Source organism: Pseudogymnoascus verrucosus (assembly GCF_001662655.1).
Source record: "Pseudogymnoascus verrucosus strain UAMH 10579 unplaced genomic scaffold scaffold_5, whole genome shotgun sequence".
NCBI lineage: Eukaryota > Fungi > Ascomycota > Leotiomycetes > Thelebolales > Thelebolaceae > Pseudogymnoascus > Pseudogymnoascus verrucosus.
This window is the reverse complement of record NW_017263656.1, coordinates 345655-370575: the sequence shown is the minus strand read 5'-3', so window position 1 is coordinate 370575 and position 24921 is coordinate 345655. Positions and strand designations below refer to the sequence as shown.

Below are 24921 nucleotides of genomic sequence, written 5' to 3'. Positions count from 1 at the left end.
GCAACTTCTTGTCTCTGATTCTGAAATACCTAATCATCTTCCTCCACACCACAACCTTCCAACTTCACCTTCAACCCCGCTACACTTCAGAACCTCCACGACTTTCGAACGTCCGAGTGGAGCCATTACAGACAACGTCTAGAACAAGGCTCACACAAGTACACTACAGCTATGTCTGAACGCTACATCCCAGAGCATCGTCGTACGCAGTTCAAGGCGAAGGGTACCTTCAAGCCTGAGGAGCTCCGTCGTCGTCGTGAGGAACAGCAAGTTGAGATTCGCAAAGCTAAGCGTGAGGAGAACCTTGCAAAGCGCAGAGGCCTTGCCAGCGCCGATGGATCCAGGCCGGGCGCATCGTTAGGGGCTGCTCCTGATAGTGACGATGATACTGCTCCCACGGAGTCTCAGGTACGTGAACGCATATCTCTCCCTCTACTTCATATCCCCATGGTTATCCCGTCATTTGTGACGACAAGACCGCCGAGTATTGCAAGCAAAATGCAGTTATTCTGCTGTTTTGTTTACTTTTCGCATTTTGCCCCGCTGTGGGGATTTACTTCGCTTGTCTGTGCACGACGCTTGGTCATGGCCATGTGGTGTACGAGAGCTTTGACGATATATGTTATAGCAACGATGAACTATGGAAACATATGCTAACATACTTTGTCATTATAGCTAAATGAGGACCTCCCACAAATGGTACAGGGTGTCCTGTCCGACCAAATCGATAAGCAAATCCAGGCTACGACTAAGTTTAGAAAGCTCCTTTCAAAGGAGAGAAACCCACCTATCGAGGAAGTTATCAAGACCGGTGTCGTTAGCCGTTTTGTCGAGTTCCTTCGTTCGCCTCACACCTTGGTCCAGTTCGAAGCTGCCTGGGCTTTGACCAACATTGCTTCTGGATCAGCACAACAGACACAAGTCGTCATTGAGGCTGGTGCCGTCCCGATATTCGTTGAGTTGCTTGCCAGCCACGAGCCAGATGTCCGTGAGCAGGCCGTTTGGGCGTTGGGAAATATTGCTGGTGACAGCCCTTCGTGCCGTGATTACGTTTTGAGCTGTGGCGCTCTCAAGCCTCTTTTGTCTCTTCTTGGCGATAGCCGCAAGCTTAGCATGCTCCGCAACGCCACCTGGACTTTGAGCAACTTCTGCCGTGGCAAGACTCCCCAGCCAGATTGGAACACTGTAAGTCACTTACAAAGTCTTCTTAGAACCGTGAAATCATACTAACCGTCGTAGATTTTGCCCGCCCTCCCCGTCTTGGCGAAGCTTGTTTACTCCCTCGATGACGAGGTCTTAATCGATGCCTGCTGGGCAGTTTCATACCTGTCTGATGGAGCCAACGACAAGATTCAAGCAGTTATCGAGGCCGGTATCCCACGCCGCCTTGTAGAGCTCCTGATGCACGCATCCACTTCCGTCCAGACTCCTGCTCTCCGCTCCGTGGGTAACATTGTTACCGGCGATGACGTCCAGACCCAGGTCATTGTCAACTGCGGTGCTCTTCCAGCCTTACTGTCGCTGTTGAGCTCCAGCAAGGATGGTATTCGCAAGGAGGCTTGCTGGACCATCTCCAACGTGACTGCTGGCAACTCCACCCAGATCCAGGCTGTTATCGATGCCAACATTATCCCACCTCTCATCCACCTCCTGTCGAACGGAGATCTTAAGACTCGCAAGGAGGCATGCTGGGCCATTTCCAACGCCACCTCGGGTGGTCTCCAGAAGCCTGAGCAGATCCGCTACCTTGTCGCCCAGGGCTGCATTAAGCCACTGTGTGACCTTCTGGCCTGCCCAGACAACAAGATCATCCAGGTTGCCCTTGATGGCCTAGAGAACATCCTCAAGGTTGGAGAGATGGACAAGGAGTCCTCTGGTGAGGGCCCAGAGAGCATCAACAGATATGCTCTCTTCATTGAGGAGTGCAACGGCATGGAGAAGATCCACGACTGCCAGACCAACGCCAACGAGGAGATTTACATGAAGGCATACAACATGATCGAGAAGTACTTCTCCGACGAGGATGACAACGCCGTCGATGATGAGGCTGCCCAACAGGCACAGGGCGCTAACGGCACCTTCGGCTTCGGCACCCAGGGACAATCTGGTGGTTTCAACTTCGCCAACGGTGGAGACTCCATGGATATGTAAATGCAGCTACATATCCACGAATATATCTTCGCGCCTTGGGTTACTTTACCACCAACATACTCCTCTTAATTTTACCGGCATCTCCTAAACCCCTTTAGTCACAGCACATAACAAATTCGACTCCCCACACGACACAGCACCAAGCCCTCGATGAGAGGACTTCCCCTCACCCCCTCGCACAGTTTTTGCGATGCGACCCACGATAAGCGAAAAAGATTCACCGTCATGTAATTTCCTTTGTCAGCAAACCCCACCAAACCACCGGCACATCAACATCAGGCGTTCACGTTTTTACGAAGTTTTTCGTATGTAAGTCGGGGCATAGTTGGCTTAAAAGCTGCTGTTCCCGCATTTGCGCGTGGGGAGAGAGTTTTTTGAGATGGATATATCAGATCAGGCATGGGCATGGTAGCTTTAAAGCTCCGGCCCGCGGGATGGAAGAGATGGTGCGTACAAGGTGATGATAGATGGGGATATTGGATGGAGAGAGGCTGGGTAGCTTTAAAGCTCCTGCCTGCCCACGGGTTTTTTTGATGGCCTGCGGGAGATGATGGGATGCTGTCATGCCTACGATATGCCTCGACGTGCAACCAGAATCTTGATGATGAGATGGGATGCGAGTCAATGGATTGAGTATACAAAAATGTGTTCTTATTTAAGTGACATGTATGCGTAGTTGTTATCAGTCTACATCTATTCTACAAACTGATTCCCACACAACATTCCCACACACCCCAATCAGTCCAGACAGTACGCAATACGCTGCACACAATCCTGTGCCGTTACCTCACCAAACAAGTCAATAAATAAAATCCGTGGAGGTCGTGTGATTATGACTAAAACTGCCTTCCGCCCGGTGTGTTTCGCTGAATGGTGATTGGGGGTCCAGCTGCGGGGATCTGCTCACATTATGACGTGGGTGTCAGTGCAGAGGGGTTCCGCCCGCAGCTTGATGGCGGGGTAAGGTGATTATTGATTGATGACACCCTGGGTCGACTGTATCACCACCACTTCTCTACTCTACAAGAACCATAACTTCTTGATTCTTTCCTCGTTCAGTCAGTTTAAAAGATTTATACTATCCAAAACCCAAATACAAATCTATTTTTCAGTTCACTCGAGAACATACAAACCGCAACGATGGCCCAAGAACGCCGCATCTCCGTCCTCGACGTAAGACCCCAACCCACACCACACATAACAGACCCCGAAATCCCTAACACCCTCCTCCCCCCCAGAAATCCTTCGAGTCCCGCCTCCCCCCCTCCTCCAAAATGCTCTTCGACGCCAAAGCAGGCCAATCCCTCTCCTTCGAAGCCATCGCCAAGCAGCTCGGCCGCAGCGAAGTCGCCGTCGCAGCGCTCTTCTACGGCCAAGCCGCCGCCTCGCAAGAGGACGTCGAGAAGCTTTCCAACCTCCTCGGGATCCCGTTGCCGACGTTGGAGAGCCAGTTGCTGGGCTTTCCGGATAGGGGACGCGCGGGGCCGATGCCGCCCGTGGAACCGCTGATTTATAGGTTGTATGAGATTGTGCAGAATTATGGGTATGCGTATAAGGCGGTGCTGAATGAGAAGTTTGGGGATGGGATTATGAGTGCTATTGCGTTTGAGACGAAGGTTGATAAGGAGGTTGATGAGAGTGGGAATGCGTGGGCGATTATTACGTTGAAGGGGAAGTGGTAAGTTTTGCCCTGGTGTTCATGTGTTTTTTGGGACGAGAGGATGGGTTTACTAATTTATTTTGTTATAGGTTGCCGTTCTCCAGGTTTTAAATTGGGAGGAGGGTTATGCTGTTAATGAGAAGACTACGCTTTCACATGTATCCTATTTTTTCTCACGGGTACAGTAGCAGTAATAAATGAAGACTTTTCAAATGACAGAGACCAGCATATTGATTGCTATATTATAAAAGGCAGAGAACCACCCAATCCCCGCAACTAATCCACTCAAGGGCGAGTTCCTGACTCCTAGCATTAAGCCCCCATTTGTTTTTTGTGAACTAATTCCAAAAATATCCAAAAAGAAATCCCCGTCCCATAACCAACAGACAGATTGATTGAGAAACAAACGGCCCTCCAAACCCTCTGACGGGCGTGGGAGCTGCGGAGCGCGTCGTTGATGTGCCTGTCGATGCCGTTGATGATGGGCTCAAAAGAGTGTAGTGAAAGTAGGTCTGTCATGGATAATATCCAAACTTATCGCACACGATTGGTACAAAACTGATTGCCGGCCAGGCACACCCGCCATCAGAGCCCGTCGGTGGATAGAGAGAAATCGAGATCGAGGCCCTGGCATCCTGCGTAGTTTGAGAGAGGCGCCATGCTCGCAAATTGTAGAGACAAGCTGCTGGTTTCGGTCGAGTATTTGCTGCAGCTGCTTGCTCGGATGGAACTGAGAGTGACGAGATGATGGCGGGGTTGGTGAGGGTAGGTAGGTTATTTACATAACCATGCATCCCGCGCCGTAGGACTCGTTGGCCTTCTGAACGACGCAGCCAGCACCGTAAGACTCATTAGCCTTCTGAACAACGCAGCCGGCACCGTAGGACTCATTGGCCTTCTTGCCTTGACGCTGACGGGAGATGGCGGAGGGACCCATGTTGATTGATTTGTTGGGGGAGGATGATAAAGATGTATTTGGAGAGAGGCAAGTGTTTGGTTTGATTTGATTGTCTGTGGAAAGCTGATGTGTTTGTAATGGTGAAGAAAAATAGAGGAGGAAGGGGCGGATCGTCGAGGGATACTTATACTCGACTTCGAGATAGCCAGGTAGCGGCGAGGGGTATGGAGACTGCATTCCTCCGACCGTTCAGGCTTGAACAGTATTGGAAAGGGACGGCACGGTGAAAGGGGCCCATGCTTAAGACTTGAAAGAAGGAGATATGACAGACGGTTCTGCAATGAATGGAGAGAGCAAGTGAGGGTGGGGGAAGAGAGGTCAGGAGGACTTACCGTGAAAGCATCATGAACGGAGTGAGCGGGCTGGAACTGAACAGTCGTTGCAATAAACGACAAGTCCGAGGTCACAGGCAATATGTGACTGTTCCTCGATAAAGAAGGAATAGAAGGAACAGAAGAATCAATCGAGGCGCTTCGATTATCGAATAAGGGCCAGGCTGCATCATTGATCGCATTGGTGCATTTGCTTTGGACGTCAGGAGTGGTTTTTTTGTTGTTGGGCTGTAGTTGCTGTGGTTGTGGTTGTGGTTGAGAGGAAGTCGCTTAGCCCCTTAGTATTGTTCCCCCTGTTAGACCCCTATCCCCCTGCTGGCCCCGCCCTTAGTATTGTTCCTCTCCTTACTATTGTTCTCCCTCGCCGTATCGCCGCTAGAAAGACATCGACATGATCGCCACTAACAGAACATGGTTAACTGATATCGGGATACCAGGTTGTCGGGACGCATAACGGCTTCGCAGTGGCTAGATCGGCCAGGCGCGAGAGACAGGTCACGGCAAGGGCATCCCCATCGAGTTGCATACATTCCCGAACCGGTGACGGCGATGCGAAGCCGGAAGATGTAACGCTGACTGCCTTGAACAGCTTCCCTTGTCTATGCCCTTGTCTACCGTGCTGGCAAGGTGGGAAATCACTCATGTGCCGACCTCAACCGTGCAGATCCATAGCTTGTTTGTTTGGGGTCCAAATCTCTCTATGCTTGCTTCATAATGTCAAGACAGAAGTCTCTCCTCCTGTCACTCAGTAGGCTATGACCATAGTATGCGAGGGGAAGTCAAGTCTCACACCTTCCTTTGCTCTCCCTGTTGTGTGTTGGACTCACCCCTCACCGAGGCCTACCCACGTGAGATACAGAGCCAGACCACGATCTGCAGATGCTCTCAGCTAGTCACATATTTCCCCACCGCGAATAATGAGCAGTGGCCAATGCTCCCAGCTAGCTGACCGATCAACCAAATAGATAACTGATATGAGAGGCGCATTCTTCGGAATCCTACAGCCGACGCCTCAAGCAATAAAACTCCTATCAAGTATTTTCCCCGCCCAAATGGCACACACACATCGCATGCGTTGCTGACGAGGCATCCACTCGGACGGGATGTGGAATGAGCAATGCCACCTCCTCTCGCCTGCTTACTATTGTTTGGCGGAGAACTCGAGACACGGGCTTCGACACAGACCCAGATTCGCGGCAAAGTCCAACGCGGCTCAGGGAATGCGTTTGTGATGGGTAAGGTACGAGACCCCTGTGCTCGCGCTAACTAAGACAGCTGTGCTGTTCCGTGCCCGATAAAGGTATCATCACACCGTGGTGGAGTGTTGATGCCTTTGTTGGCACGACAGAGTATCCAACTCAGGGATAGTGGCGGTGATCTGAACCTCGAGGCTGTTGTTGGGAACTGACACGTTTTGAACGGAAGGAAACGAGTAACACTTACCAAACATGATTAAAGCAATTCACACACACGCCTCCGGATAGATGCCTTCGGTTCGTTGGTTCAGGGGGGCTCGAACAACAGGAGTGAGGCAAAGTTCGTGTCTAACCATCCACGTGAGTACAGCAAGGCAGACCGCCCCTCCAACAATGCAACTGAGGTAGAGTGAGTCAAAGGCCCCTTCAAGGTTTGGTCTAGATTCAAGATGTGGAAGGCAGCGGAAGGCCCCCCCTTTCCAGCACCTGCTTGACTTCGAGACATCATCCAGACAGACCGTAAAGGAGCAGTAAAATGGCTCAATGCAAGACGCAATATAGCCGTGAATCGGCATGATAATATATTCTATGTACAGATTATCATACTATCACCGCCTAAAATCTGTCCAGTGATCTAATCAAGCTGTAATACTTATCGATTGCTGAACTCTGTCACTCTATTTCTCATTGACAAACGCCGTCGTCAATGTCCCGATACCCGGCAAGATCTCAACAGAGAACTCGTCGCCGTCACGGAGATACTCCTTCGGCGAGAAACCGTGGCCCACACCCGCAGGAGTGCCAGTCAAGATGACCGTTCCAGGCTTCAACGTCGTTCCCTGCGAGAGGAAGCTCACGATCTTGGCGACGGAGAAGATCAGGTCACTTTTGACGATGTCAGTATCGATCATGTTCATAAATGCCATCAATGACCGACAGTAAGAAGATTGGGAATAAGAATAGGGGATCACTTACTCGGTCCCACAGTCTTGCAAGACTCGTCCATTCTTGATGCCGCGGACTCGAAGCTTGCTCACGTCGTACTCCTTGCTGGAGATCAACACGGGGCCTATGTTCGTTGTCAGTAACAATCCATAGCTGACTATCTAAACATGGCCTTCATTATGAACGTACCAATCGGACACGCGCCATCAAAACCCTTCGAGAAACACCACTGCGTTTGTGCGAACTGGGCATTGCGAGCTGAGATGTCGTTCGCCGCCGTGTAGCCCAAGACGTAGTCAAGCGCGTCAGCCTCCGAAACATCCTTCGCTGGACGACCGATAACAATAGCGAGCTCAGACTCGAAGTCGGTGGTGTCATCTCCAATCGTGGATTTGGGGATCGTGAAAGGCGTTGGCCAGGGGTCTGCTAGGGCAGTTTCCGGCTTGCTGGTGAAGGGGAAATAAAGTTAGATCATACGCTCTTGCTGAGGGCGGAGATGAATTGCATACAGAAATAGGGTAGGCAGAGTCGGCAACGCCATCTTGACCTCCTTCGCATGCTGAGCGTACTATAAATCCTGTCAGCTGACACTCCTCATAGCTCCCCGAAGGACAAATTCGCAAGATCACACACATTAAGCCCAATACATCTTATCGTGCCAACCTCCTCCTGCGCAAGCGGCGACAAAAGCCTCCCTATCGACTCTGTCTTCCCCGTCTTCGACCCGGGGCTAATCACAGACTTGCCGCTGAAGATATCAACGAGGACTTCCTTCCCAGCGCGCAGAGCTGCACCGACGTCCAAGGCGCTGTCGGCGGGCTGGCCGAGGAGGATCGCTGAGCTGTCTGCTTTGGGGATGAAGCGTACTAGACCTGTGCTGAGTGTTAGAAATATGCAGGGATAGCGCTTTCCGGTTTGTTTAGAGTACTTGCGATTGAATGAAGCTGCTGCCATCTTGAAGCGTTATATTTGTAAGCTGGACGGAGAGGTCTCAAGGTGCTTGCTTGCTGTTATCGCAAAAAAACGGAAACTTGGCGTTGCTATATCTTTCACTGTAATAATGCCCAGACTAAATATGCACTTGAGCCTCAAATAATCAAAAAATTGGCCCTTCTTCTATAATCAACAGCTATCAATCCACAAACAGCTCTCAATAGAGGCCCCGATTCGGAGCCTAGCACGTGATTTCCCCCTCCCTAAATCGGCTGACTAATAGTGAGGGGTCCACCGGGAGAAGAGATACCCGACCCCTGGACCCCCGAACACATCCCCACCTCCGTACGACAGGGGTCCCCACAGTGGCTGTTGTGGAGAGCTAGGGGATTCAGAGGCCGCGGTGGCAGTGATCTTACATTTCGAAGGCGCGTGGGGATGACGACGGACGGAAGGAATTGAGGCGAGTTCGTGTCAAACAGTATAGCGAGGCAGCCGAGATATCTTCTACATGGAGATATGCCGTGTGTGGGATGGGATTCCGATGCCGCAGCCCCTCCTTGAGAGAGAGGCAGGTAGACAGGGCCGCGGCATGAGCTAGACGGATGGCGTAATACAATATAACCATTTCCCCCTCGTTGTTTTACATACTTTGAGAAATCTATAATTACCGCTGCGAATTAAACCGAACATACGAATATACTACAGCTTTTTTTTATTGTGCTTCAAGTCTCGAAATTATCAGCTGCAAATATGGCAGACACGAACAAGCCCCTTGGTCCTTTCAAGCTGGTCACGGTCAACAAGGCCCCCGAGCGTGCGAAGAGACTTATTGGGCGCGTGGTTGAGGATGTGAAGGCGGATTACACGATTATCCACGCTGCTAATGCTGAGAGTACGCTTTTCCTTACTGTTCACCAGCAGTCTCTCCTTCTTTTAGGTGATAAACGCAGCTGCTGACGAATGGGCAGCTATCGATGAAGTGAAAGACTTGGTTGAGAAGAACCAGCCAGACGTTTTGGTAAGTCCGCTAGGAATAACCCAGCTGAGAATGAGTGAGTAGGCGCTAACTACAACAGTTCTGTGCATCGATGTGGACGCCCGAGGAGAGCGATAGGATCCAGGCAATTGCACGAGAGACGAAGCCAGGGATTAAGACGATGGCGCTGCCACAAGGATTACAGGTCGAGAAAGGACCGGATGCTGTGGTGGAGTATATCATTGAGAAGTGGCCAGGGCTTGTTGCGGAGTGATGGGTATAACGGGTGCGGTGCTGTGTATATATGGGTTGGTGTTGGTTGTAGATATTTGGGCGGATAGATGGCCTTTAAATTACAGATATATATTTTGTATATGTTTACGCTGCGACTATCCCAAGCTATAGGATGTAAAATCCGGACGAGAGTCTTTAAGCTGGCGTGCTTTTCGTCTGGGTCTATGACCGGGTCATGCCCCTCGGGGCTCCAACACCTCGAGGTGTGTGATGTGTAGCTACTCTCCAAACACATACACCCCCCCCCTCTTTACTAATCCTACCCCTATGCAAGACGTCCGGTGTATATAGCGTTTTATACGCATGCTCTTTAATTCAAAAGGCTGGATGGTCTAGTGGTAAGATGTTCGTCCCTCAATTATCAACCGGTTTTGGATAGCATCCAAACTCGCCTTCGGCAAGCACCCCGAGTTTGAGGTTGAGAACCGACGGAGTACCCCAGTTCGAGTCTGGGTCTGGATATGTTTTTATATTTTTTTTGCTTGTTTTTGAGGAAGGAGGTGGAAGGAGGTGGCACGTTCGAGCCCCTGACGAAGCTTTGTTGCTTGAGGCTTTCGAGGCGGCTGCGAGGCTTTCACTTCCTTCACACACACTTCACATTATGAATACACATATGATAATAAATGATATCTTTGTTCAGCCATGATTATTCCAGAACCTACTCAATGACAAAGCGCAATCCACTGATCCATAACAACCTCCATATCAATCGAAATCCCCCATTGCGATGTCAAGCATCTAAACAGCTTCTGCATCGAATTCAACTCATACATCAAATTCCTCGTCGCCCCTCCCACCCCAAACATCGACGGATGCTCCCCCATCACAAACCTCTTCGTCTCCGAACTCACACTCGCCTCCGCCAATGCTGTCATCGCCACCGATGCATCATCAGCTCGTGACACAAGGTACTTCCAATCCACCACGCTCGGCAGGTTCACCTGCGCAATCCCCGCCAGCGCAAAAACACTAAATATCGTCGCTGCTGAAAACAGACAGCTAGGGATGTGAATTACATGCGCCCGTCCCCTCGGAAGCTGCTCAACCATCTCTTGGATCGCGATGGCGTGCAAAAGCGCCGTACGGGAATCTTCTGAGTTCGCCCACTTGACGAGATCGAGGCCAGGGATGGCAGCTTGACTACCACCCCAGACGTGCTGCGGAATGGAGTAGCGTGCGCAGATGTGTCGGCATAGGAGAGAGGAGTCAATGCATGCGTTGAGGCAGGTAGTGTGCCATTGGAGCAAGATCTCCAGGGTGTCAGCGCTGGGGAGGTGTGTGCTTGCTGTGATCCAGGTGTAGACCTGAAGGAGGGCGTTGCGAACTTCAGGTTTGGCGGGAACGCCGACGGTGGCATGGTCATCGGCGCAGTCGGAGACGAGGGATTGGAGACCTTCCAGGATAACGCGGAAGGAGAAGGCGGAGAATGTAAGGGTTGTGGGGGGCGGCGATTGGAGGGAGAAGAGCGAGGAGAATATGCTTCGGAATGTTGGTGGGTTTGGGTTTTCAGAGCGCATGCAGTTCAGCCAGGCTACGCCTGTGCTCGCTTCGAAAGCTGCTTCGCCGCTGGGAATATTTAGGGAATTGGCGGCGTGGCGAACCGAAGTTGGCCTTCCAGACATGCGAGCTGTGAGGCCATCGAGCACGTAATGGCCCAGTAGCGCTCGTTGTTGGATCTCTCTGGCTGTCCATATCCTCCATTCTTGGTCTATCGTCGCCTCTGGCGCATTGAGCGGTGGTAGGTTGGTTGTTGGGTATGGGGGGTTATCAAACATTCCGCAGTGTCTGGCCCAAAAGAAGCCAATTGCATGGAATGCCTGGCTCGTGGTTCGGACGTCCCTGTTCTAAAGTTGATGTATGAGCATCCTGTCTTATATCGCTGGGTCGAGTCAAATACCTTTGATAATGCACCATACACTTGCCCCAATAATGCGGTCAGAACAAGCTGAACCCCTTTACAGGAGTCATATGGTCCACGGTGTGTAATTAATGTTTCCCAGTTGGTAGCAACAGCAATATGTGCCAGCCGCCATAAGGCCTCGCCCTTCGCAATCGAATCTTTAGGGCCAAGATATAAGGAGCCAATTGCCATAGCATTGAGTAGTAATGGCTGCGTACTCTCTCGGAATACAAATGTTGCGCGGTGCAAGACGGGGAATGTGGGGATGAAACGGACGAAAAACATATGCAGACATTCGTCTAGGAAAACAGAAGTGATAGAAGTAGCTTCTATTGCCGCTGTCACACTTGAAGACTAACCATATGGTGAGCTATAAAACATGGTGCGCAAGGTATTCAGGGGCTTACTAAGTTGGAGACCATTTTACTAACATCGTGCACAGCACGATGGCTTCCTCCGGATGGGATAGCACTAATAGCCGGCCCGCGGTCGTCAAATGAGTCCGGAGATTTGAAGTTGTTGCTCTGGCTGTCACAGATATCGCTACCCGCCTGCTGAACACCAGGCAAGAATGGCAGCGTACCCAGAGGCATCTGCCACTGGTTCGTCGAATCCATCGACATGATTGTCTGAAATAACGTTTCCGAATCGGGCCATATCAGATCCGATCCGATGTCGGGGGCCTGGAGCATATCTGGCACATCCGAGTTCATGGACTGCTGCTCCATCCACGTTTGCTCTGGCGTTCCAACCTCAGCACTGGGCGCAGTTCTCCTAACACCGGTGTTGACGATTTGAGACATAGATGTCGGCACCGCCGGCGCCTGAGTGGCAGCGCTTGAGGCAGGGGAGGCATATTCTGCGCCTTCCTTGCGCGTGTGCAGTCTCTCGTGGCGAATCAAGGCATCCTGCCGCGCAAAGGGTCTTTTGCAGTCGGCGCAAACGAAGGGGCGAGATCCAGTATCTTTGCATCCAACTGTTAGCCGTGGGCAATCGGGTATGGAATGTTCCAATTGTTAAGCATTGGTGACCATTTGTCAAGGAAACAACGGGCGGTTTCTTACGGCAGCGTTCATGTCTCTAAGTGACCCATTAATAATTGATTCGAGGCGCAGCGCTAGTTATAACTTACCCTCAAATGCTCTCCCTTGGAGAATGTCTTTCGGCAATATCTACATTCCATCGTTGTTCTTGCTACCTTCCTTGTGTGAAAAAGTGGGTGGTTCCGCGGTACTATAAGGGTAGACGTTCCCGTCGCCTACTGCCGCCGCATCAGTCAGCAACTAAGGGCGATTTATTAACATCATAATGGAGCAGAAAGTGGCGTCGTTCGGACTTGGTCTTTCTTGGTTTTATTAAGCCTTGCCCAGACACAGCACAGGCCTCCACATTGGTCGAATCAGGCACGCCGAGGATCTACCGGTTTGATGGAGCTGGGCGCGCGGCCATGTCTCGGCGCAGATAAATAGATGCCGAAAAGTGTCGTTCGATACCAGGAGCTCTAACTTTCCCCAGATAAACTAACTTTCTACTGTGGATTCAGACGTTTATGACGGCGGCTGTGGCCCACCAATCCATTTGCGGGGGAACGGATAACAATACAGAGTCGAACACAGAGTTCTCCGCGGAGGACATGGAAGATTCCGCGTCCATACTTCCTCCCACTTTCCCACTTTTCCACGTGGAATTACATTGAGATGCATTGTGGGGAAGACTGTGGAGATGGCTGTGGTCCATTGATTGTGAGGGGTTGACGTGGGGAAACGGCGATGAAGCATGCGGGGACTCCACCTTTTGGCCGTAAACTGTCCTGGTCCCCGGCTTTCGACATGGTTATCATATTAGCTCCGGTCCTATGCTACAAAACGCGGTAGATGAGCCATAAAAGGAGCTCTTGGAACCTGCGATAGTTCACCCATCACACATATCTCATGCTGTTCTACAGTCCTTTTATTCTTTCTAAAAGGCTGTAGCTTCCCACGGCTTGCGTCATAACCCCTTAGGACAATTCCTACAGTTTGCTACCCGGAGATCCCGTGAGAACCTCAATCGAGGCAATTGCCAGTGTTTTGTTTGTATTTTAAGCTTCTTTTGAACTGCGAGTCATGGCGATCTCAACAGACGAAAAAGGTCTCAGCCAAGCCCTTGCTGGACTGCCCAGTAATGGCAACAACGGCCCAGGGAAACCCAGCGCAGAGCATAGCGAGGACATAGAACTTACGGGAGAGAGCGGCGCCTATGTGCATCCCAAAACTACTGATGCACTTTCCCCAGAACATCGAGAATACCTGATGCAGCGCCATGGCACCTTGGAGCTTGACCCAGTTCCAGGAATGGGAGATGCAGACCCCTATAACTGGACCTCGTCGAAGGTATGTTGCCTTACTTCTACGGATTCTTCTAGCTTGACTAACTCAAGTGCCACTTTGCAGAAAGTTATCAATCTCATTCTCGTTGCGTTCCACGCTTGCATGTCGACCTTCATTGCGGCTTCCATTATTCCTGCCTATCAAACCATGGCAAAGGATTTAGGCAGGCCGCTCCAGGACATCACATACCTCACGTCTCTCCAGATCGCCATTCTAGGAGTAGCCCCGCTTATCTGGAAGCCAATCTCGCATCGTTATGGACGCCGCCCCGTCTTCCTGCTCTCTCTCATCTGCAGTTTGGTAGGCAATATCGGCTGCGCAGAGAGCCCAGGCTATAACTCGATGTCCGTATGCAGAGCCATCGTTGCATTCTTCATCAGCCCTCCGGCAGCCATCGGCAGCGCCGTTGTCACGGAGACATTCTTTAAGAAGGAACGTGCCCGGTACATGGGAATCTGGACTCTGCTGGTCACCATCGGTGTGCCTCTCTCACCCTTCATATTCGGCTTCGTCGCCGAGCGCGTTGGCTACAGATGGATCTACTGGATCCTCGCAATTGCAAGTCCCCCATTCACACTCCAAGTCCTCTCTCTAACCCCTGACAACAGATCAACGGCGTCCAATTCATCCTCTACCTCTTTCTCGGCCCTGAAACCCGCTACATTCGCAACGGTGTCACGCATCACGGCTCGGACTTCAAGCAAGAATACCTCCAGTTCAGCCGCATCGATCCCTCCCCCATCAGCGCCTACGAGTTCATCCAGCCCCTCTTCCTCAGCCGAAAGCTCTGCATCCTCCTCCCTGCCATCGCCTACGCCATGACCTTCCTCTTCTGCAGCGTCCTCGTCACTGTCGAGCTACCCCAGCTCTTCGGTGAGAAATTCCACTTCAACGACCAACAGCTCGGCCTTCAATTCCTGGGCCTCATCATTGGTTCTGTTATTGGTGAACAGCTCGGTGGCATTCTATCAGATACCTGGATGAACCGCCGCGCGAAGAAGATTGGTCGCGCGCCAGCACCGGAGTTCAGATTGTGGCTTAGCTACCCGGGATTTATGCTCGGTATCATCGGGATAATAGTTTTCTTGGTTCGCACCGCGCAGGCGCCGGAACTCCAGTGGGATATCACTCCTGTCATCGGGATTGCATTTGCCGGTGGCGGGAATCAGATCATTACCACCGTGCTCATCACCTATGCCGTTGACTGCCATCCACAGGAGTCAGCTAGCATTGGCGTGTTTATCACATTTGTGCGCCAGATGTGGGGGTTTATTGGGCCGTTCTGGTATGCAGCCTTTCTATCCCCAGCACATTTCTCGTATATTCATAAATTTACTATATGCTTCGATTTAACAGAGAGCCAAGCTAATTTCATCTCTTTAGGTTCCCTGCTATGTTCGAAAACGTCGGCGTAGCTGCCAGCGCTGGTGTTGCCGTGGCGCTTATTGTGGGCGTGAGCATATTTCCCACAGCAGTGGTTCATTGGCGCGGTCCTTCATTTAGGAAGATCAGACAAGAGGAAGATATTGAGCCACAGGGAATAGAGACCTCAAAGGCTTAATGGTGGCGAGTATAGTTAGTGCTTGTGCCTCGGCGAACCATGTCGCTTGGTCGCTTGCTTATTTTACCTCTATATGTGCAATATCTCAGCCGACTGTAGGCACAGTTTTTCTTTGATTAAGGATGTTTGCTATTATTTTGAAGCAACTCTCATGTTCTTCTTGGCTCGGATACCCTGCATTTTGGAAGACAATAACTTGGTCCATGATTAGTTTGTAAGGCTAGTAGTCGATGCCTCAGACCTATTTTTTATATAGCACTGTGTGGCAAGTTTAATAAAGTTATGTAACTTACTCTCTAATCCATACCAATATCGACTAAATCATGCAATGGGAATAGTCATTCACAGTATTAGTTATACTATGCTGCAAAAATCGTGACGTTGATGCTTTGTATATTGGCAACTAAACACGATCGCTCTTACATCTTCCCAAACTCCTCCTTAAACGCCTCTTTGGCTACCTCCATACAATCAAATCCATAAATCGTCTTCTGCACCTGCGCATCCGCCCACTTATCCGGCACCGCCTTCCCCTCCTTAAACGCCCTATCACGCTCCTCCTTCGCCTTCCCTTCTCCCAAATGCATTGCCCGCCCTGATGCCGCCGCAAGCTCAACCAGCATTTCCGCCCGCTCCTTTCGCACCCCCTCGTACACTCTCAACGCATTGTTGATGCTCTTCGGACTCCCATCTGGCAGCAGAGCCAGCACCTCCCCCAGTACGCCCGCATCTTCGATCGCCTGCGCAGCACCCTGGTTCATATGTGGTAGCGTCGGGTGGCACGCGTCGCCTACCAGGCCAACGGAGCCATGGACCCAGGTCGGAAGTGGGGAGTGCACGCGGAGTTTCCACTCGCAAACCTCGCCTTCGGGGACGAGATTCAGCATGCGCTGGATGAGCGGGCAGAAGTCTGAGAAGACGCCGAGCATAGCTGATTTCGAGCCCTTGGTGGTGTAGGTCTCGGAGGGGGCGGCAGCAAAGTTGGTATCAGGCTGTGTGGTGGAGAGGTTGTAGATGTTGTTCCCGGAGACGGGGTATGCGATGATGTGCCTCTTTTCGCCGACCCAGCGGGTGGCGCGCTGGCCGTCGATGAGGGCCAGGAGCTCGGGGTCGTGTTTCATTTGGTCGCGCGTCAGCATGATGCGGTAGGCGGCTTGCTTTGTGTCTATGATCTCTGCGGTGGCTCCGATCTGTTTGAGCATTTCGACTCGGGTTGTGCTCTTGACTCCGTCGGAGGATAGGAGGATGTCGGCCTCGACTGTGTAAGGCTCTCCGTCTCGTGGTATAGCTGTGAAGGTTGGCTTTGGAGAGAAAGATGTCACCCCTCCCATGACTGTGGAAAAGTGGAATTTGATGCTTTCTTCGCGCTTGCAGCCGTTATACAGAGCACCTGCTAAGGAAGCTCTGTGGCCGACCGAGTGGTAATAGCCGTAAGTCTTGTAGACATGGTCCAGTGACACATGTCCCAACTCGGTGTCAGTTGCGCCCTCTATTAAGGTCAGCTCAAGGCATTGCATGGGGGGATGCGTGGCACCCACGCCTAATGCTTGTTTCCTTGAGAATAACAGCTTCTTTCTCCACTTCCCCCCAGACACCAAGCCTATCGAGAATTCGCACCATATTAGGAGCGAGTTGGATACCGGCGCCAACAAAACCGAGGTTTGAGGCTGTCTCAAACACTTCAATATCCTGGAATCCCTTCTTGGCCAATGCTAGGGCGCAAGCCAGCCCGCCCATGCCTGTAAAGATAGATCGGTCAGCCAATGCCCACATGCAAAGCCGTTCAGCAAAGAATAGGTTCCATACCGGCGCCGATGATGCATATCTTCAACTTCTTCACTTCGTCCGCCATTTTGACACTGATCTACTATGGTTAATGTACGAGTCGTATTTAGAACTGAGAACTATGATACTTGACAATGCTTTCAACAATTGAAGGTCAAGGATATATCAGATGAGAGTAAATTAATTCGAGGCTTGTGTGGCATTAGTTAAAATAAATACAGCTTTGAGGACGCAGAAGTAAAAAAGTTCAAAGTACCGCTATCGCATTCACGTTTATCCCCATTCCGGTTCCGACACCTTTCCCCATCCGCAGATCAATGAGAGCTCCAGTAAGTCGGCGGCATACCTTGTGGGATAGTGAGGTTGAGGGGCAGCGGAAGGTGTGGAGGGGTCGCGGGTAATGGATTTCCCGTCATCCACCAGTGCCACAATGTCCACGAATACAGTACTCGGGGAAGGATCAATGCGTGCCGAGGTCGTCATCCCCACAACTTGACCGTTTTTGTACATCTTGAGGCCGGATATATTGCGCGGGGAAGTATCCGCGTCTAACTTTTACTAATGTGGCCTGTGGGATATCTTGCAAGTGGGTGTGGGGATGGTACCTTCAAACCCCACGTTTGCCGTCAACTCCCTTGGCTTAGTCGGATACGGCTGGCCAGGGCCCGACAGCTATACCACATGCCCAGATCTCATAATAGGCCATAACTCCAAAGGAGATTGTAAGGTTATTGTTATATAGACGGGTGGGAAAATACCAGAAGCGCCTATGCTAAGTTGGTCGATGTCTAATACCTGTTAAATGCCTGCCTGATCGTTCTTGCACGCCTTCATTTCTTAAAATAATCTATCCCCAACTACTATGGGCTCAAAGGACAGCATAGAACAGGGTAAGGAGTCCGCGGGATTTCGAAAGTACATTCCAGACCTTAACACTCTGCGTTTTCAAACCGCAAAGGTTCAGGATTGTTACGAATACGCGGAGAACTTCCAGAAGTCGCACAACCCACCTTGGCTTTACGATCTGACCCAGACATGGCAGGAGCTGTTACGAGAACCATATAAGGGACTGACAACGGATGGTTTGCCTCCCTCCCAATCTCCACTTGGGAGTCTGATATTGACCAGAAGGCAGGAAATGTCATCCCGAATTTGTTCCAGCCACAAGATGAAGGCGTGCCAATTGAGTCTATCGTAACAGCAGTAGACAAAGTCTTCGATCAGATCAACCCAGAGCAGAAAGAGAAGGTTTCATTTCCTCTAAACGCCAAAGAATGGCGAGCATGGTCAAACCCAGAGATACTCCTACGACCACTTGGGCTCCGGCTCGAGGAGGTAGATGCCAAAGCCGCGGCTTCTGTCCTCGATGTCCTCAAGGCGACCTTTTCCAAAGAGGGGTATGAAAAGGCTCTTGCAGCTATGCGCATTAACCAGTATCTTGGGCAAATATGCGAACTTCCCAAGATCATGAACGAACTCTCCTACAACTTCCTCGTCTTTGGCACCCCGTCCAAAGATAAGCCATGGGGCTGGTCCCTATACGGACATCACCTCTGTCTGAACGTCTTCCTCCATGGCCGCCAAATCGTCATCTCCCCAACCTTCACCGGCGCCGAGCCAAATCTAATAGATGCCGGCCCATTCGCAGGAACAGAGATCCTTCATGACGAGGGAAACCTCGGCCTTGAGCTCATGCAGAGCCTCCCCGGCCCGTCCCAGGAGAAAGCACAGATCTTCAAACTCCTCCGGGACCCCGCAATGCTCCAATCAGGCGACTTGGCGAAAGATCGCTGGAACCCAGACGACCAGCGCCACGTCTGCGGCGCGTTCCGCGACAACCGCATTGTGCCTCTCGAAGGAGTATCTGCGGCTACCTTCACGGCCAAGCAGAAGCAGCTAATCCTCGACATCGCCTATCACTTTGTGCTATATTTACCTGATGCGGCACGGAAAATCCGGTTGGAGCAAGTTGCCGACCATCTCAACGAGACGTATTTTTGCTGGATTGGCAGGTGGGGCAACGACGATGCATTCTATTACCGCATCCAGAGCTCGGTTATCATTATGGAGTTCGACCATCACTCGGGCGTCTTCTTATCAAATACCGAGCCCGAGAAATTTCATGTTCACACAATTTTGCGCACGCCGAACGCGGGCGATTATGGGGCTGGATTGAGGTCGGCAGAGGATATGGTAGAATAACGTAGTAGCAGATTCGTAGGATTATGAAGTCTCGGTGAGAATAATAATAGAAGCTTTAACACAGTGGTGATGGCGAGCAATTGATCATCATCATCCTTCCAGGCGCTTAGTGGGGTATTCTAGACATTTTGGGAAGTAGTAAAACCACGGACCAATGCCATGATTGCTTAATCTCACGTACAGGCATGCGCCACACCCACCTTCCAAGGGTCTTGTCAGATCTAGCAGGGGTTATTGCGATTCACTTCCTCAGTGAGTAAACTTTTGTGGGTATAAAAATGAGCTGAATGCAAGACTTGTGTCTCTGTGCCTATCGGCACCGCGAGGGCAGTAATGAAGGATTTCAAACCATGCCGTCCCCCTGAATAGCTCGATGGGCCGCCACCACCAGCGGCTTCTACCCCAGGAGACCCAAGTGGGGGTCTATTTGGCCTTGGTCGAGCTTTCCTGTCAGTGATAGACATCTCTACCTTGGCTATCTCCTCCATCGGAACTCTTCTCTCTTTTCGCCTCATTTCTCAAACGTCGCCCTACAGCCACTCTCCCCATATGAGAATCCATCAGCCATTATCCAAAGCGTGACCGTGCGATTACACGCCAGGAATCCGTATATGAGAAGTCGCCATGGCCCGGAATGAATACCCCGAAAGCGAAGGCCTGCAGGTCGTCCCCGCGCACGAAGGGCTTCAGGTGGTGCCGCCGCAACCAGGTCTAGAGGTTGCGCACAGCAGTGGGGTAGAAAAATTAGAAAAGGGAGGAGATCCGGCATACCAAGGCATCGAGGTTGCTCCTGGTGGTGGATTAGAGAGCGCCCAGCCGGCTCATCGTAAAGGAACCGCAACATACTGCGGGTTGAGGAAGCGCACGTTCGCTATCGCTGCTGGCATCATACTGGTGGCTGTCATTGTGGCCGCGGTCGTTGGCGGAGTTGTTGGGTCGAAACATTCGACAAGCAACAAGAAGTGAGTGCCTCCAATTCCGAAAGCCTCCCAGCTAGCCATATTGCTATCGCCCCCCGCCGGCAAGAAATCAACGGTTTTAACACGCACATAGTGTCGACAACCCTGCCGTCTCCGGATCATCAAGCAGTGGCACTTCTCCCACAAAGACAGGTATTTATCCCATCAGGCATTGGCTCTCCCAGGCCAGCTATCGAAGCATCCCCGTTGACCAAAACCCTCGTCAGCTTCCCACACAACAACAACACAACCTCATTCAACGACTACCTCTTCCACTGGCCCCGTCCCAACCACCGCTTTGCCTCTAGATTGCCCCGCCATAAACGGCACCTCCCGCGCCATCAAAAGCTCCAACACCGGGACTGCCTTCAACTTCGACCTCTACTGCGAAACCAACTTCGCCCCCGGCAAGGACACTGGGGGAATAAACGCTACCAGCCTCGACGGCTGCGTCCAGGGCTGTATCAACCTGATAGAACTCGGGGCTCCATGCGTGGGTGTCGTTTGGGACTCGGTGTTGAACCTAGCCATAGGGCATAATTGCTTCTTCAAGGATAGCACGGAGGGGGGGCTTCTGATTAGTAAATCTTATAAAACGCACCCGGCAGCAGCGACACTGGTCACGTAGTGGGGGACTTATACCTGGGGATGCCTATCCAACGCATCCGGCGGCGGTGATATGGAGCACTAAAGGAGTAGCTTAATAATGATATATTAGCGTTCGAATACCATTTTATGAATTTAGAAAATCAGTTCACGGAATTCAAATTTGCAATCTCCGGCTGTCAATGGAATAGACCAGTGAAGCAATGTCCGGTGCCATCTGGTGTGGAGTGATTCCGACCTCAGCGAGTCTGCTGTGCCATTTGTCGCCACCTACCAGCCATACCACGACGATTCAGGCTAAATAAGAGCTTGATCTCTGTCCCAAGGCCACCACTGCAGGAATGCTTCAGGCTGACGCTTTGGCCTGTAGTCCATACCTCGAATCCCATAACAGCAGAAGTGGGGTGTCCAAAACGCCACAATGCATGAGGGTATACGAAATACACGGACATCACAGGATTCACCCCATGAGCTTAAGTCCGAACCGTATTCGGAAAGTGGATGACAGGAAGAGCCCAGGCGCATTAACATGGCGGAAAGCATATTCGCATTCCATTTTCATCAGCACCGATCGGGTTTGCCACCATCCTCTTACTCCGTGGCCGTGTTGAAGGATCCTTTGACATGGGCTTAGCGCTTGGCATCCCTGTGTCTCCCCAAAGTTTGCCACCGAGATATGAGTTACGCGCGACTTGCGCGAGCTGCGCGGCTGACGGATGGGCGGGTCTGGAGCTGCTCCTTGGGCATTGCTTACATGGCATCGTCGGTGTCGTCCTTGTTGGCTCGAGGTCGCTGACACTAACGTCCCGTCCCGCCACCGCGAGACTTGCAATGCACTACCAGGCCTATCAAAGTGACCATGTCGTAAGCACTCTTTTTCGGGCCTCCTGCAGAACTCATCCAGCGATAAGGCTGTGCTGCTTCATGGGTTTCCCAGCATTACCAGAGGGATTTAATTCCACGGCAAATGCTTGATTCCCGTGCCGTAATCTCTGGCCCGGCTGTTGCCTGCCATACGCTTTCTTTGCCGTTGAGATTCTCATGCGGGGAGCAATTCGCTGACACATACCGGGAGCACGAGACTGGAGGAAACTGTAAATGCAGGAACAAGGAACGGTCATCAAGCTTGACCGAAGGTAAGGCTGCTGGAATGATTGGAGGGCAGGTCTTTTGCGTTTCTTCAGCACGAGAATTCAGGTTCTCGTGAGCATCAAAACGGTCCGGGTAAATGAGAGGTCATCTCGACATCCTCAAAAGCAGCAGATTCAGCAATTAGCCGGCCCCACGGAGTTTCCAGTAGGACCGAGGGGGATAAGAGTATTTCTTGGAACTTGGCCTCTTTCAAGACGCCATTATACTGTACGTACTGGATCAATAGTTCGATTATCGTGATATGGCAGGAGCAAGACGGGGGCTTACTGTGGCTGGTGCTGAGGCTGGGCACTGGGCGCACCAGCATCCCCAACAACAACAACCACAGCCAATCGCGTTTGACGCCGGATGAAGGATGGAAGGTTTAAACTTCAACATTGAGAAGGATCAGGCTTCAGCTCGCTGCTAGTGCACTGTCGGAGGCCTAGAATCGTCATTTTTCATCTCCTTTTCCATGGATATTGTTATTGGGGATAGGGAAAGTTGTCGTCGGGCCTAGCCTTGCTACCCGCACAGCCTCCCCACACCTCAGGTTCCCCCACCTCAGCGTCATCATTTCAGTCAACACCACCTTGGGGATGCAAATTTTGCAATGGTCACGCCCAACAAATGGGATGCAGACCTGGTTTGGCCGTCCGGTCGAACCATTCAGTCGCTTTAATTACGTGGGCGTCGTTTCAAGGTTTCATGCCGAAGGATTTCCAATACCAGCCGCCGGACGCGGCGCAGCCTTGCCAGCCTTTCAGAGACCAGATCTGATATGCTGCTGGTGCAGGCAGCTTTGGGGTGATTCGGAGCTTTGATTAAATAAATACCACCTGCATCCCCCCATTTCTTTTAATTTTGCCCCCTCAGTTGCTATCCAACCATTTCTAGCTGCTAACCACTCACCAAATAAACCCCGAAGCAAATCGCCACATCGTTGAAGCTTCAAGTCTAGCCTTGCAGCATAAGTCCCGCCATCGACTCCAAATACCGGCACGGGACCTGAGCCTGTTCATCCATTCTATCCGCCACCGGTTTCGACTTCAAATATGTCGGGGTACGACAGCGACGAGTCAATGGGACGACCAAGACCCCTCACCCCAGGCCTGAGGTGAGCTTCATATCACGGGAGGCAGATCAGACTGGCCACTTGCTAACCAACCCAGTGAAACTCGCTCGATGCAGGGTTCTGCCTGCAGCTCCGAAGACCAAAACTCTAGCCCAGAGCGAAGCCCGAAACGAAGATGCACATATAACCCATACGAGCCACGGCTCAACGGCGTTGGCAACCATATGGCGTCTGCCGCCAGTCCTCCGGGGCACCCAACAACTTCCTCTTTCGTCCCTCGCTCTCCGGTTAGAAGCTGGACTACACCAATCCCTAGCTCGCTTCGACCGACTCTGCCGACTCCCGGCTTGCCTTGTTCTACTATACTGTCTTCTGGCTTGCCTTGTTCGACCATACCGTCTTCTGGCTTGCCTTGTTCTACCGTACCGTCTTCTGGCATGCCGTCTTCAACCATACCGTCTTCTGACATGCCATCTTCGACCATATCGTCGTCTGGTATGCCTTACTCGACCATCCCGACTCCAGGATCACCCCGTTCATTCGGCCAGAGCCGTGAGTTCCTGTCTTTGATGCTTTCGGGGGGACTCCTCTACAATAGAGGTCGCAACCCATATCCAGTATCGGCCATGGCATTGGCTGCAGAGCGTTACTCGCGTGTGCCTGCATCCCCAACGTTACGCATCATCGACTGGAGAATGAGGTTGAATTCATGGCCAGAAGTGTCCAGGAGCCAGGCGGATGCAGAGATGGATACCTGCGAAGCGGCGTTGAGCAGGTCGAGTACGTGGTAGCATTTCGGCTTGGTCGATGCGGCCAAATATCACCCAACATAAGTTGGTAGTATCACAACCGTTTCTCCTGAGATTCACGCCGGCATCGACATAGGTGAAGCGCATGAAGCATGGTTGTTGAAGCTCGTCTCTTACATTCGTTATTTTTTTGTCAAAGGATGCACGCGGCCATTGATAGAGATGAGGCAGACGTGGCAGGGTCTCTCACACATGTTCTCCTTTACGGTGGTGATGAAGCCTTTGGCATCCTCCATTACCTAAGGCACACGAGTCAGGATTGTTCGAAGCTCGTCTCTCACACTCGTTATCTTTTCTGGTGAAGATGTAGCGTTTTTCTTCCTCTGTTGCTCAAGTCATAGGAATTGTTTGAAGCCTGTTTCTTTCAGTCGTTATCCGTTTCTCAAGGCACATAGTCTGGATTGGAAGCTTGTTTCTCTCAGTCGCTATCTTTTCCGCCGTAGAGGATCTTCTAGGCGTCCTCTATTACCTGTCATACTATAACATCCGTTTCTGTATTTATTCCCCCGTTGTCTAAGCCTAGTTTCGAGCATTTTCTGGTTGCATGGAGTATTGTTGTTGTTGTTTTCAGACAACCATTTGGTTGTTCTCAAAAAGTGTTTTATAAAATCATGTCACGTGTCTTGTTATCACGTGATTTTGGTCTGGTGAATCTAGGTTGGAATCACCTCAGAAGCAAGAAGGCGACTTTGGACGGGTGAGCTTCTAGAAACGTCTTAAAAAGTACTGTAGTGGAAATATTAGCGATTAAAAAAGTCTATCTGCATATCAAGTGACACAGAGCCCTATTTCAAAGCAGAAAAAGGCCATAAAGTACAAAGCGTGATTCAGAAGAAATAAAATAAAGTGAACAATCATCAGGTTCTGCGCCCATTTTCAAAAAGTAGCCACGCACCCTCTCGTTGCCTGGTTTCGCCAACCTTGGGCCACATTTCACCGCTAACAATCCGCACTGGCCAGCTCTCATAATCGCCCTGGAACTCTGTCGAATCCGGAGGATAGCGGCGACAAGCAACAAGAGTCAGTTCACTTAAGCGAGGCTAGTAGGCTACGGTACCTATCACCGAAGCTTGGGC

The 24921-nt window shown here is 51.3% G+C and overlaps 11 protein-coding genes and 1 non-coding gene across 12 annotated transcripts; 8 read left to right on the top strand and 4 right to left on the bottom strand.

Moving 5' to 3' along the window:
- Positions 1 to 12: 12 nt before the first annotated feature.
- On the top strand, positions 13 to 2867 carry SRP1 (Importin alpha subunit (Karyopherin alpha subunit) (Serine-rich RNA polymerase I suppressor protein)). The gene is made up of 3 exons (XM_018271328.2): positions 13 to 408; positions 676 to 1185; positions 1240 to 2867. The coding sequence occupies exons 1-3, from the start codon at positions 172 to 174 to the stop codon at positions 2149 to 2151; spliced, it is 1659 nt and encodes a 552-aa protein (XP_018133816.1). The 5' UTR covers positions 13 to 171; the 3' UTR covers positions 2152 to 2867.
- A 104-nt stretch (positions 2868 to 2971) lies between these two features.
- Positions 2972 to 4014, top strand: CYN1 (Cyanate hydratase). The gene is made up of 3 exons (XM_059463390.1): positions 2972 to 3324; positions 3390 to 3829; positions 3901 to 4014. The coding sequence occupies exons 1-3, from the start codon at positions 3292 to 3294 to the stop codon at positions 3920 to 3922; spliced, it is 495 nt and encodes a 164-aa protein (XP_059320004.1). The 5' UTR covers positions 2972 to 3291; the 3' UTR covers positions 3923 to 4014.
- A 382-nt stretch (positions 4015 to 4396) lies between these two features.
- On the bottom strand, positions 4397 to 4748 carry VE01_01811 (uncharacterized protein; the record flags this gene model as incomplete). Its single annotated transcript, XM_018271326.1, has 2 exons — positions 4397 to 4541; positions 4594 to 4748. 2 exons carry the CDS (start codon positions 4746 to 4748, stop codon positions 4397 to 4399), a joined length of 300 nt encoding a protein of 99 aa, XP_018133815.1.
- Positions 4749 to 6126: 1378 nt separating this feature from the next.
- Positions 6127 to 8384, bottom strand: VE01_01810 (uncharacterized protein). Its single transcript, XM_059463389.1, has 7 exons — positions 8175 to 8384; positions 7876 to 8114; positions 7752 to 7810; positions 7432 to 7688; positions 7273 to 7366; positions 6545 to 7182; positions 6127 to 6479 (listed from the first exon to the last, which is right to left on the bottom strand). The coding sequence occupies exons 1-6, from the start codon at positions 8194 to 8196 to the stop codon at positions 6975 to 6977; spliced, it is 879 nt and encodes a 292-aa protein (XP_059320002.1). The 5' UTR covers positions 8197 to 8384; the 3' UTR covers positions 6127 to 6479; positions 6545 to 6974.
- Positions 8385 to 8524: 140 nt separating this feature from the next.
- VE01_01809 (uncharacterized protein) lies at positions 8525 to 9488 on the top strand. Its single transcript, XM_018271324.2, has 3 exons — positions 8525 to 9070; positions 9147 to 9196; positions 9255 to 9488. Exons 1-3 carry the CDS (start codon positions 8929 to 8931, stop codon positions 9426 to 9428), a joined length of 366 nt encoding a protein of 121 aa, XP_018133677.1. The 5' UTR covers positions 8525 to 8928; the 3' UTR covers positions 9429 to 9488.
- A 281-nt stretch (positions 9489 to 9769) lies between these two features.
- On the top strand, positions 9770 to 9911 carry VE01_01808 (the record flags this gene model as incomplete). Its single annotated transcript has 1 exon — positions 9770 to 9911. It is a non-coding gene; the product is annotated as a tRNA-Glu (tRNA).
- A 173-nt stretch (positions 9912 to 10084) lies between these two features.
- VE01_01807 (uncharacterized protein) lies at positions 10085 to 12762 on the bottom strand. Its single transcript, XM_059463388.1, has 5 exons — positions 12481 to 12762; positions 12413 to 12428; positions 11756 to 12312; positions 11346 to 11702; positions 10085 to 11292 (listed from the first exon to the last, which is right to left on the bottom strand). Exons 1-5 carry the CDS (start codon positions 12529 to 12531, stop codon positions 10111 to 10113), a joined length of 2163 nt encoding a protein of 720 aa, XP_059319991.1. The 5' UTR covers positions 12532 to 12762; the 3' UTR covers positions 10085 to 10110.
- On the top strand, positions 12673 to 15570 carry VE01_01806 (uncharacterized protein). The gene is made up of 4 exons (XM_059463387.1): positions 12673 to 13720; positions 13781 to 14275; positions 14326 to 15002; positions 15101 to 15570. Exons 1-4 carry the CDS (start codon positions 13454 to 13456, stop codon positions 15276 to 15278), a joined length of 1617 nt encoding a protein of 538 aa, XP_059319990.1. The 5' UTR covers positions 12673 to 13453; the 3' UTR covers positions 15279 to 15570.
- A 92-nt stretch (positions 15571 to 15662) lies between these two features.
- VE01_01805 (uncharacterized protein) lies at positions 15663 to 17385 on the bottom strand. The gene is made up of 4 exons (XM_018271321.2): positions 17320 to 17385; positions 17085 to 17254; positions 16817 to 17017; positions 15663 to 16767 (listed from the first exon to the last, which is right to left on the bottom strand). Exons 2-4 carry the CDS (start codon positions 17128 to 17130, stop codon positions 15698 to 15700), a joined length of 1317 nt encoding a protein of 438 aa, XP_018133672.1. The 5' UTR covers positions 17131 to 17254; positions 17320 to 17385; the 3' UTR covers positions 15663 to 15697.
- Positions 17386 to 17925: 540 nt separating this feature from the next.
- Positions 17926 to 19265, top strand: VE01_01804 (uncharacterized protein; the record flags this gene model as incomplete). The annotated part of the gene is made up of 2 exons (XM_018271320.1): positions 17926 to 18145; positions 18199 to 19265. The coding sequence occupies 2 exons, from the start codon at positions 17926 to 17928 to the stop codon at positions 19263 to 19265; spliced, it is 1287 nt and encodes a 428-aa protein (XP_018133671.1).
- Positions 19266 to 19554: 289 nt separating this feature from the next.
- Positions 19555 to 20983, top strand: VE01_01803 (uncharacterized protein). The gene is made up of 3 exons (XM_018271319.2): positions 19555 to 20227; positions 20319 to 20377; positions 20452 to 20983. Exons 1-3 carry the CDS (start codon positions 19890 to 19892, stop codon positions 20850 to 20852), a joined length of 798 nt encoding a protein of 265 aa, XP_018133674.1. The 5' UTR covers positions 19555 to 19889; the 3' UTR covers positions 20853 to 20983.
- A 542-nt stretch (positions 20984 to 21525) lies between these two features.
- VE01_01802 (uncharacterized protein) lies at positions 21526 to 24593 on the top strand. Its single transcript, XM_018271318.2, has 2 exons — positions 21526 to 23078; positions 23134 to 24593. Exons 1-2 carry the CDS (start codon positions 23017 to 23019, stop codon positions 23825 to 23827), a joined length of 756 nt encoding a protein of 251 aa, XP_018133673.1. The 5' UTR covers positions 21526 to 23016; the 3' UTR covers positions 23828 to 24593.
- The last annotated feature ends 328 nt before the right edge of the window (positions 24594 to 24921 follow it).

Coding starts and splice junctions, on each gene's coding strand:
- VE01_01802 (XM_018271318.2), top strand. CDS start 23,017: ATGTCGGGGTACGACAGCGACGAGTCAATGGGACGACCAAGACCCCTC. Junction 23,079..23,133: donor CCCCTCACCCCAGGCCTGAG/GTGAGCTTCATA, acceptor TAACCAACCCAG/TGAAACTCGCTCGATGCAGG.
- VE01_01805 (XM_018271321.2), bottom strand. CDS start 17,130: ATGGCGGACGAAGTGAAGAAGTTGAAGATATGCATCATCGGCGCCG. Junction 17,018..17,084: donor GATATGCATCATCGGCGCCG/GTATGGAACCTA, acceptor CTATCTTTACAG/GCATGGGCGGGCTGGCTTGC. Junction 16,768..16,816: donor CAAGGAAACAAGCATTAGGC/GTGGGTGCCACG, acceptor TGACCTTAATAG/AGGGCGCAACTGACACCGAG.
- VE01_01803 (XM_018271319.2), top strand. CDS start 19,890: ATGGCCCGGAATGAATACCCCGAAAGCGAAGGCCTGCAGGTCGTCCCC. Junction 20,228..20,318: donor CATTCGACAAGCAACAAGAA/GTGAGTGCCTCC, acceptor ACACGCACATAG/TGTCGACAACCCTGCCGTCT. Junction 20,378..20,451: donor CACTTCTCCCACAAAGACAG/GTATTTATCCCA, acceptor AACCCTCGTCAG/CTTCCCACACAACAACAACA.
- VE01_01806 (XM_059463387.1), top strand. CDS start 13,454: ATGGCGATCTCAACAGACGAAAAAGGTCTCAGCCAAGCCCTTGCTGGA. Junction 14,276..14,325: donor TCTACTGGATCCTCGCAATT/GCAAGTCCCCCA, acceptor CCCTGACAACAG/ATCAACGGCGTCCAATTCAT. Junction 15,003..15,100: donor GGGTTTATTGGGCCGTTCTG/GTATGCAGCCTT, acceptor TCATCTCTTTAG/GTTCCCTGCTATGTTCGAAA.
- SRP1 (XM_018271328.2), top strand. CDS start 172: ATGTCTGAACGCTACATCCCAGAGCATCGTCGTACGCAGTTCAAGGCG. Junction 409..675: donor CTGCTCCCACGGAGTCTCAG/GTACGTGAACGC, acceptor TTGTCATTATAG/CTAAATGAGGACCTCCCACA. Junction 1,186..1,239: donor CCCAGCCAGATTGGAACACT/GTAAGTCACTTA, acceptor TAACCGTCGTAG/ATTTTGCCCGCCCTCCCCGT.
- VE01_01810 (XM_059463389.1), bottom strand. CDS start 8,196: ATGGCAGCAGCTTCATTCAATC. Junction 7,689..7,751: donor ACTCTGCCTACCCTATTTCT/GTATGCAATTCA, acceptor CCCCTTCACCAG/CAAGCCGGAAACTGCCCTAG. Junction 7,183..7,272: donor TTGCAAGACTGTGGGACCGA/GTAAGTGATCCC, acceptor CATCGTCAAAAG/TGACCTGATCTTCTCCGTCG.
- CYN1 (XM_059463390.1), top strand. CDS start 3,292: ATGGCCCAAGAACGCCGCATCTCCGTCCTCGAC. Junction 3,325..3,389: donor GCCGCATCTCCGTCCTCGAC/GTAAGACCCCAA, acceptor CCTCCCCCCCAG/AAATCCTTCGAGTCCCGCCT. Junction 3,830..3,900: donor ATTACGTTGAAGGGGAAGTG/GTAAGTTTTGCC, acceptor ATTTTGTTATAG/GTTGCCGTTCTCCAGGTTTT.
- VE01_01807 (XM_059463388.1), bottom strand. CDS start 12,531: ATGGAATGTAGATATTGCCGAAAGACATTCTCCAAGGGAGAGCATTTG. Junction 11,703..11,755: donor GTAAAATGGTCTCCAACTTA/GTAAGCCCCTGA, acceptor CCATATGGTTAG/TCTTCAAGTGTGACAGCGGC. Junction 11,293..11,345: donor TGTATGGTGCATTATCAAAG/GTATTTGACTCG, acceptor CATCAACTTTAG/AACAGGGACGTCCGAACCAC.
- VE01_01809 (XM_018271324.2), top strand. CDS start 8,929: ATGGCAGACACGAACAAGCCCCTTGGTCCTTTCAAGCTGGTCACGGTC. Junction 9,071..9,146: donor CCACGCTGCTAATGCTGAGA/GTACGCTTTTCC, acceptor ACGAATGGGCAG/CTATCGATGAAGTGAAAGAC. Junction 9,197..9,254: donor AGAACCAGCCAGACGTTTTG/GTAAGTCCGCTA, acceptor TAACTACAACAG/TTCTGTGCATCGATGTGGAC.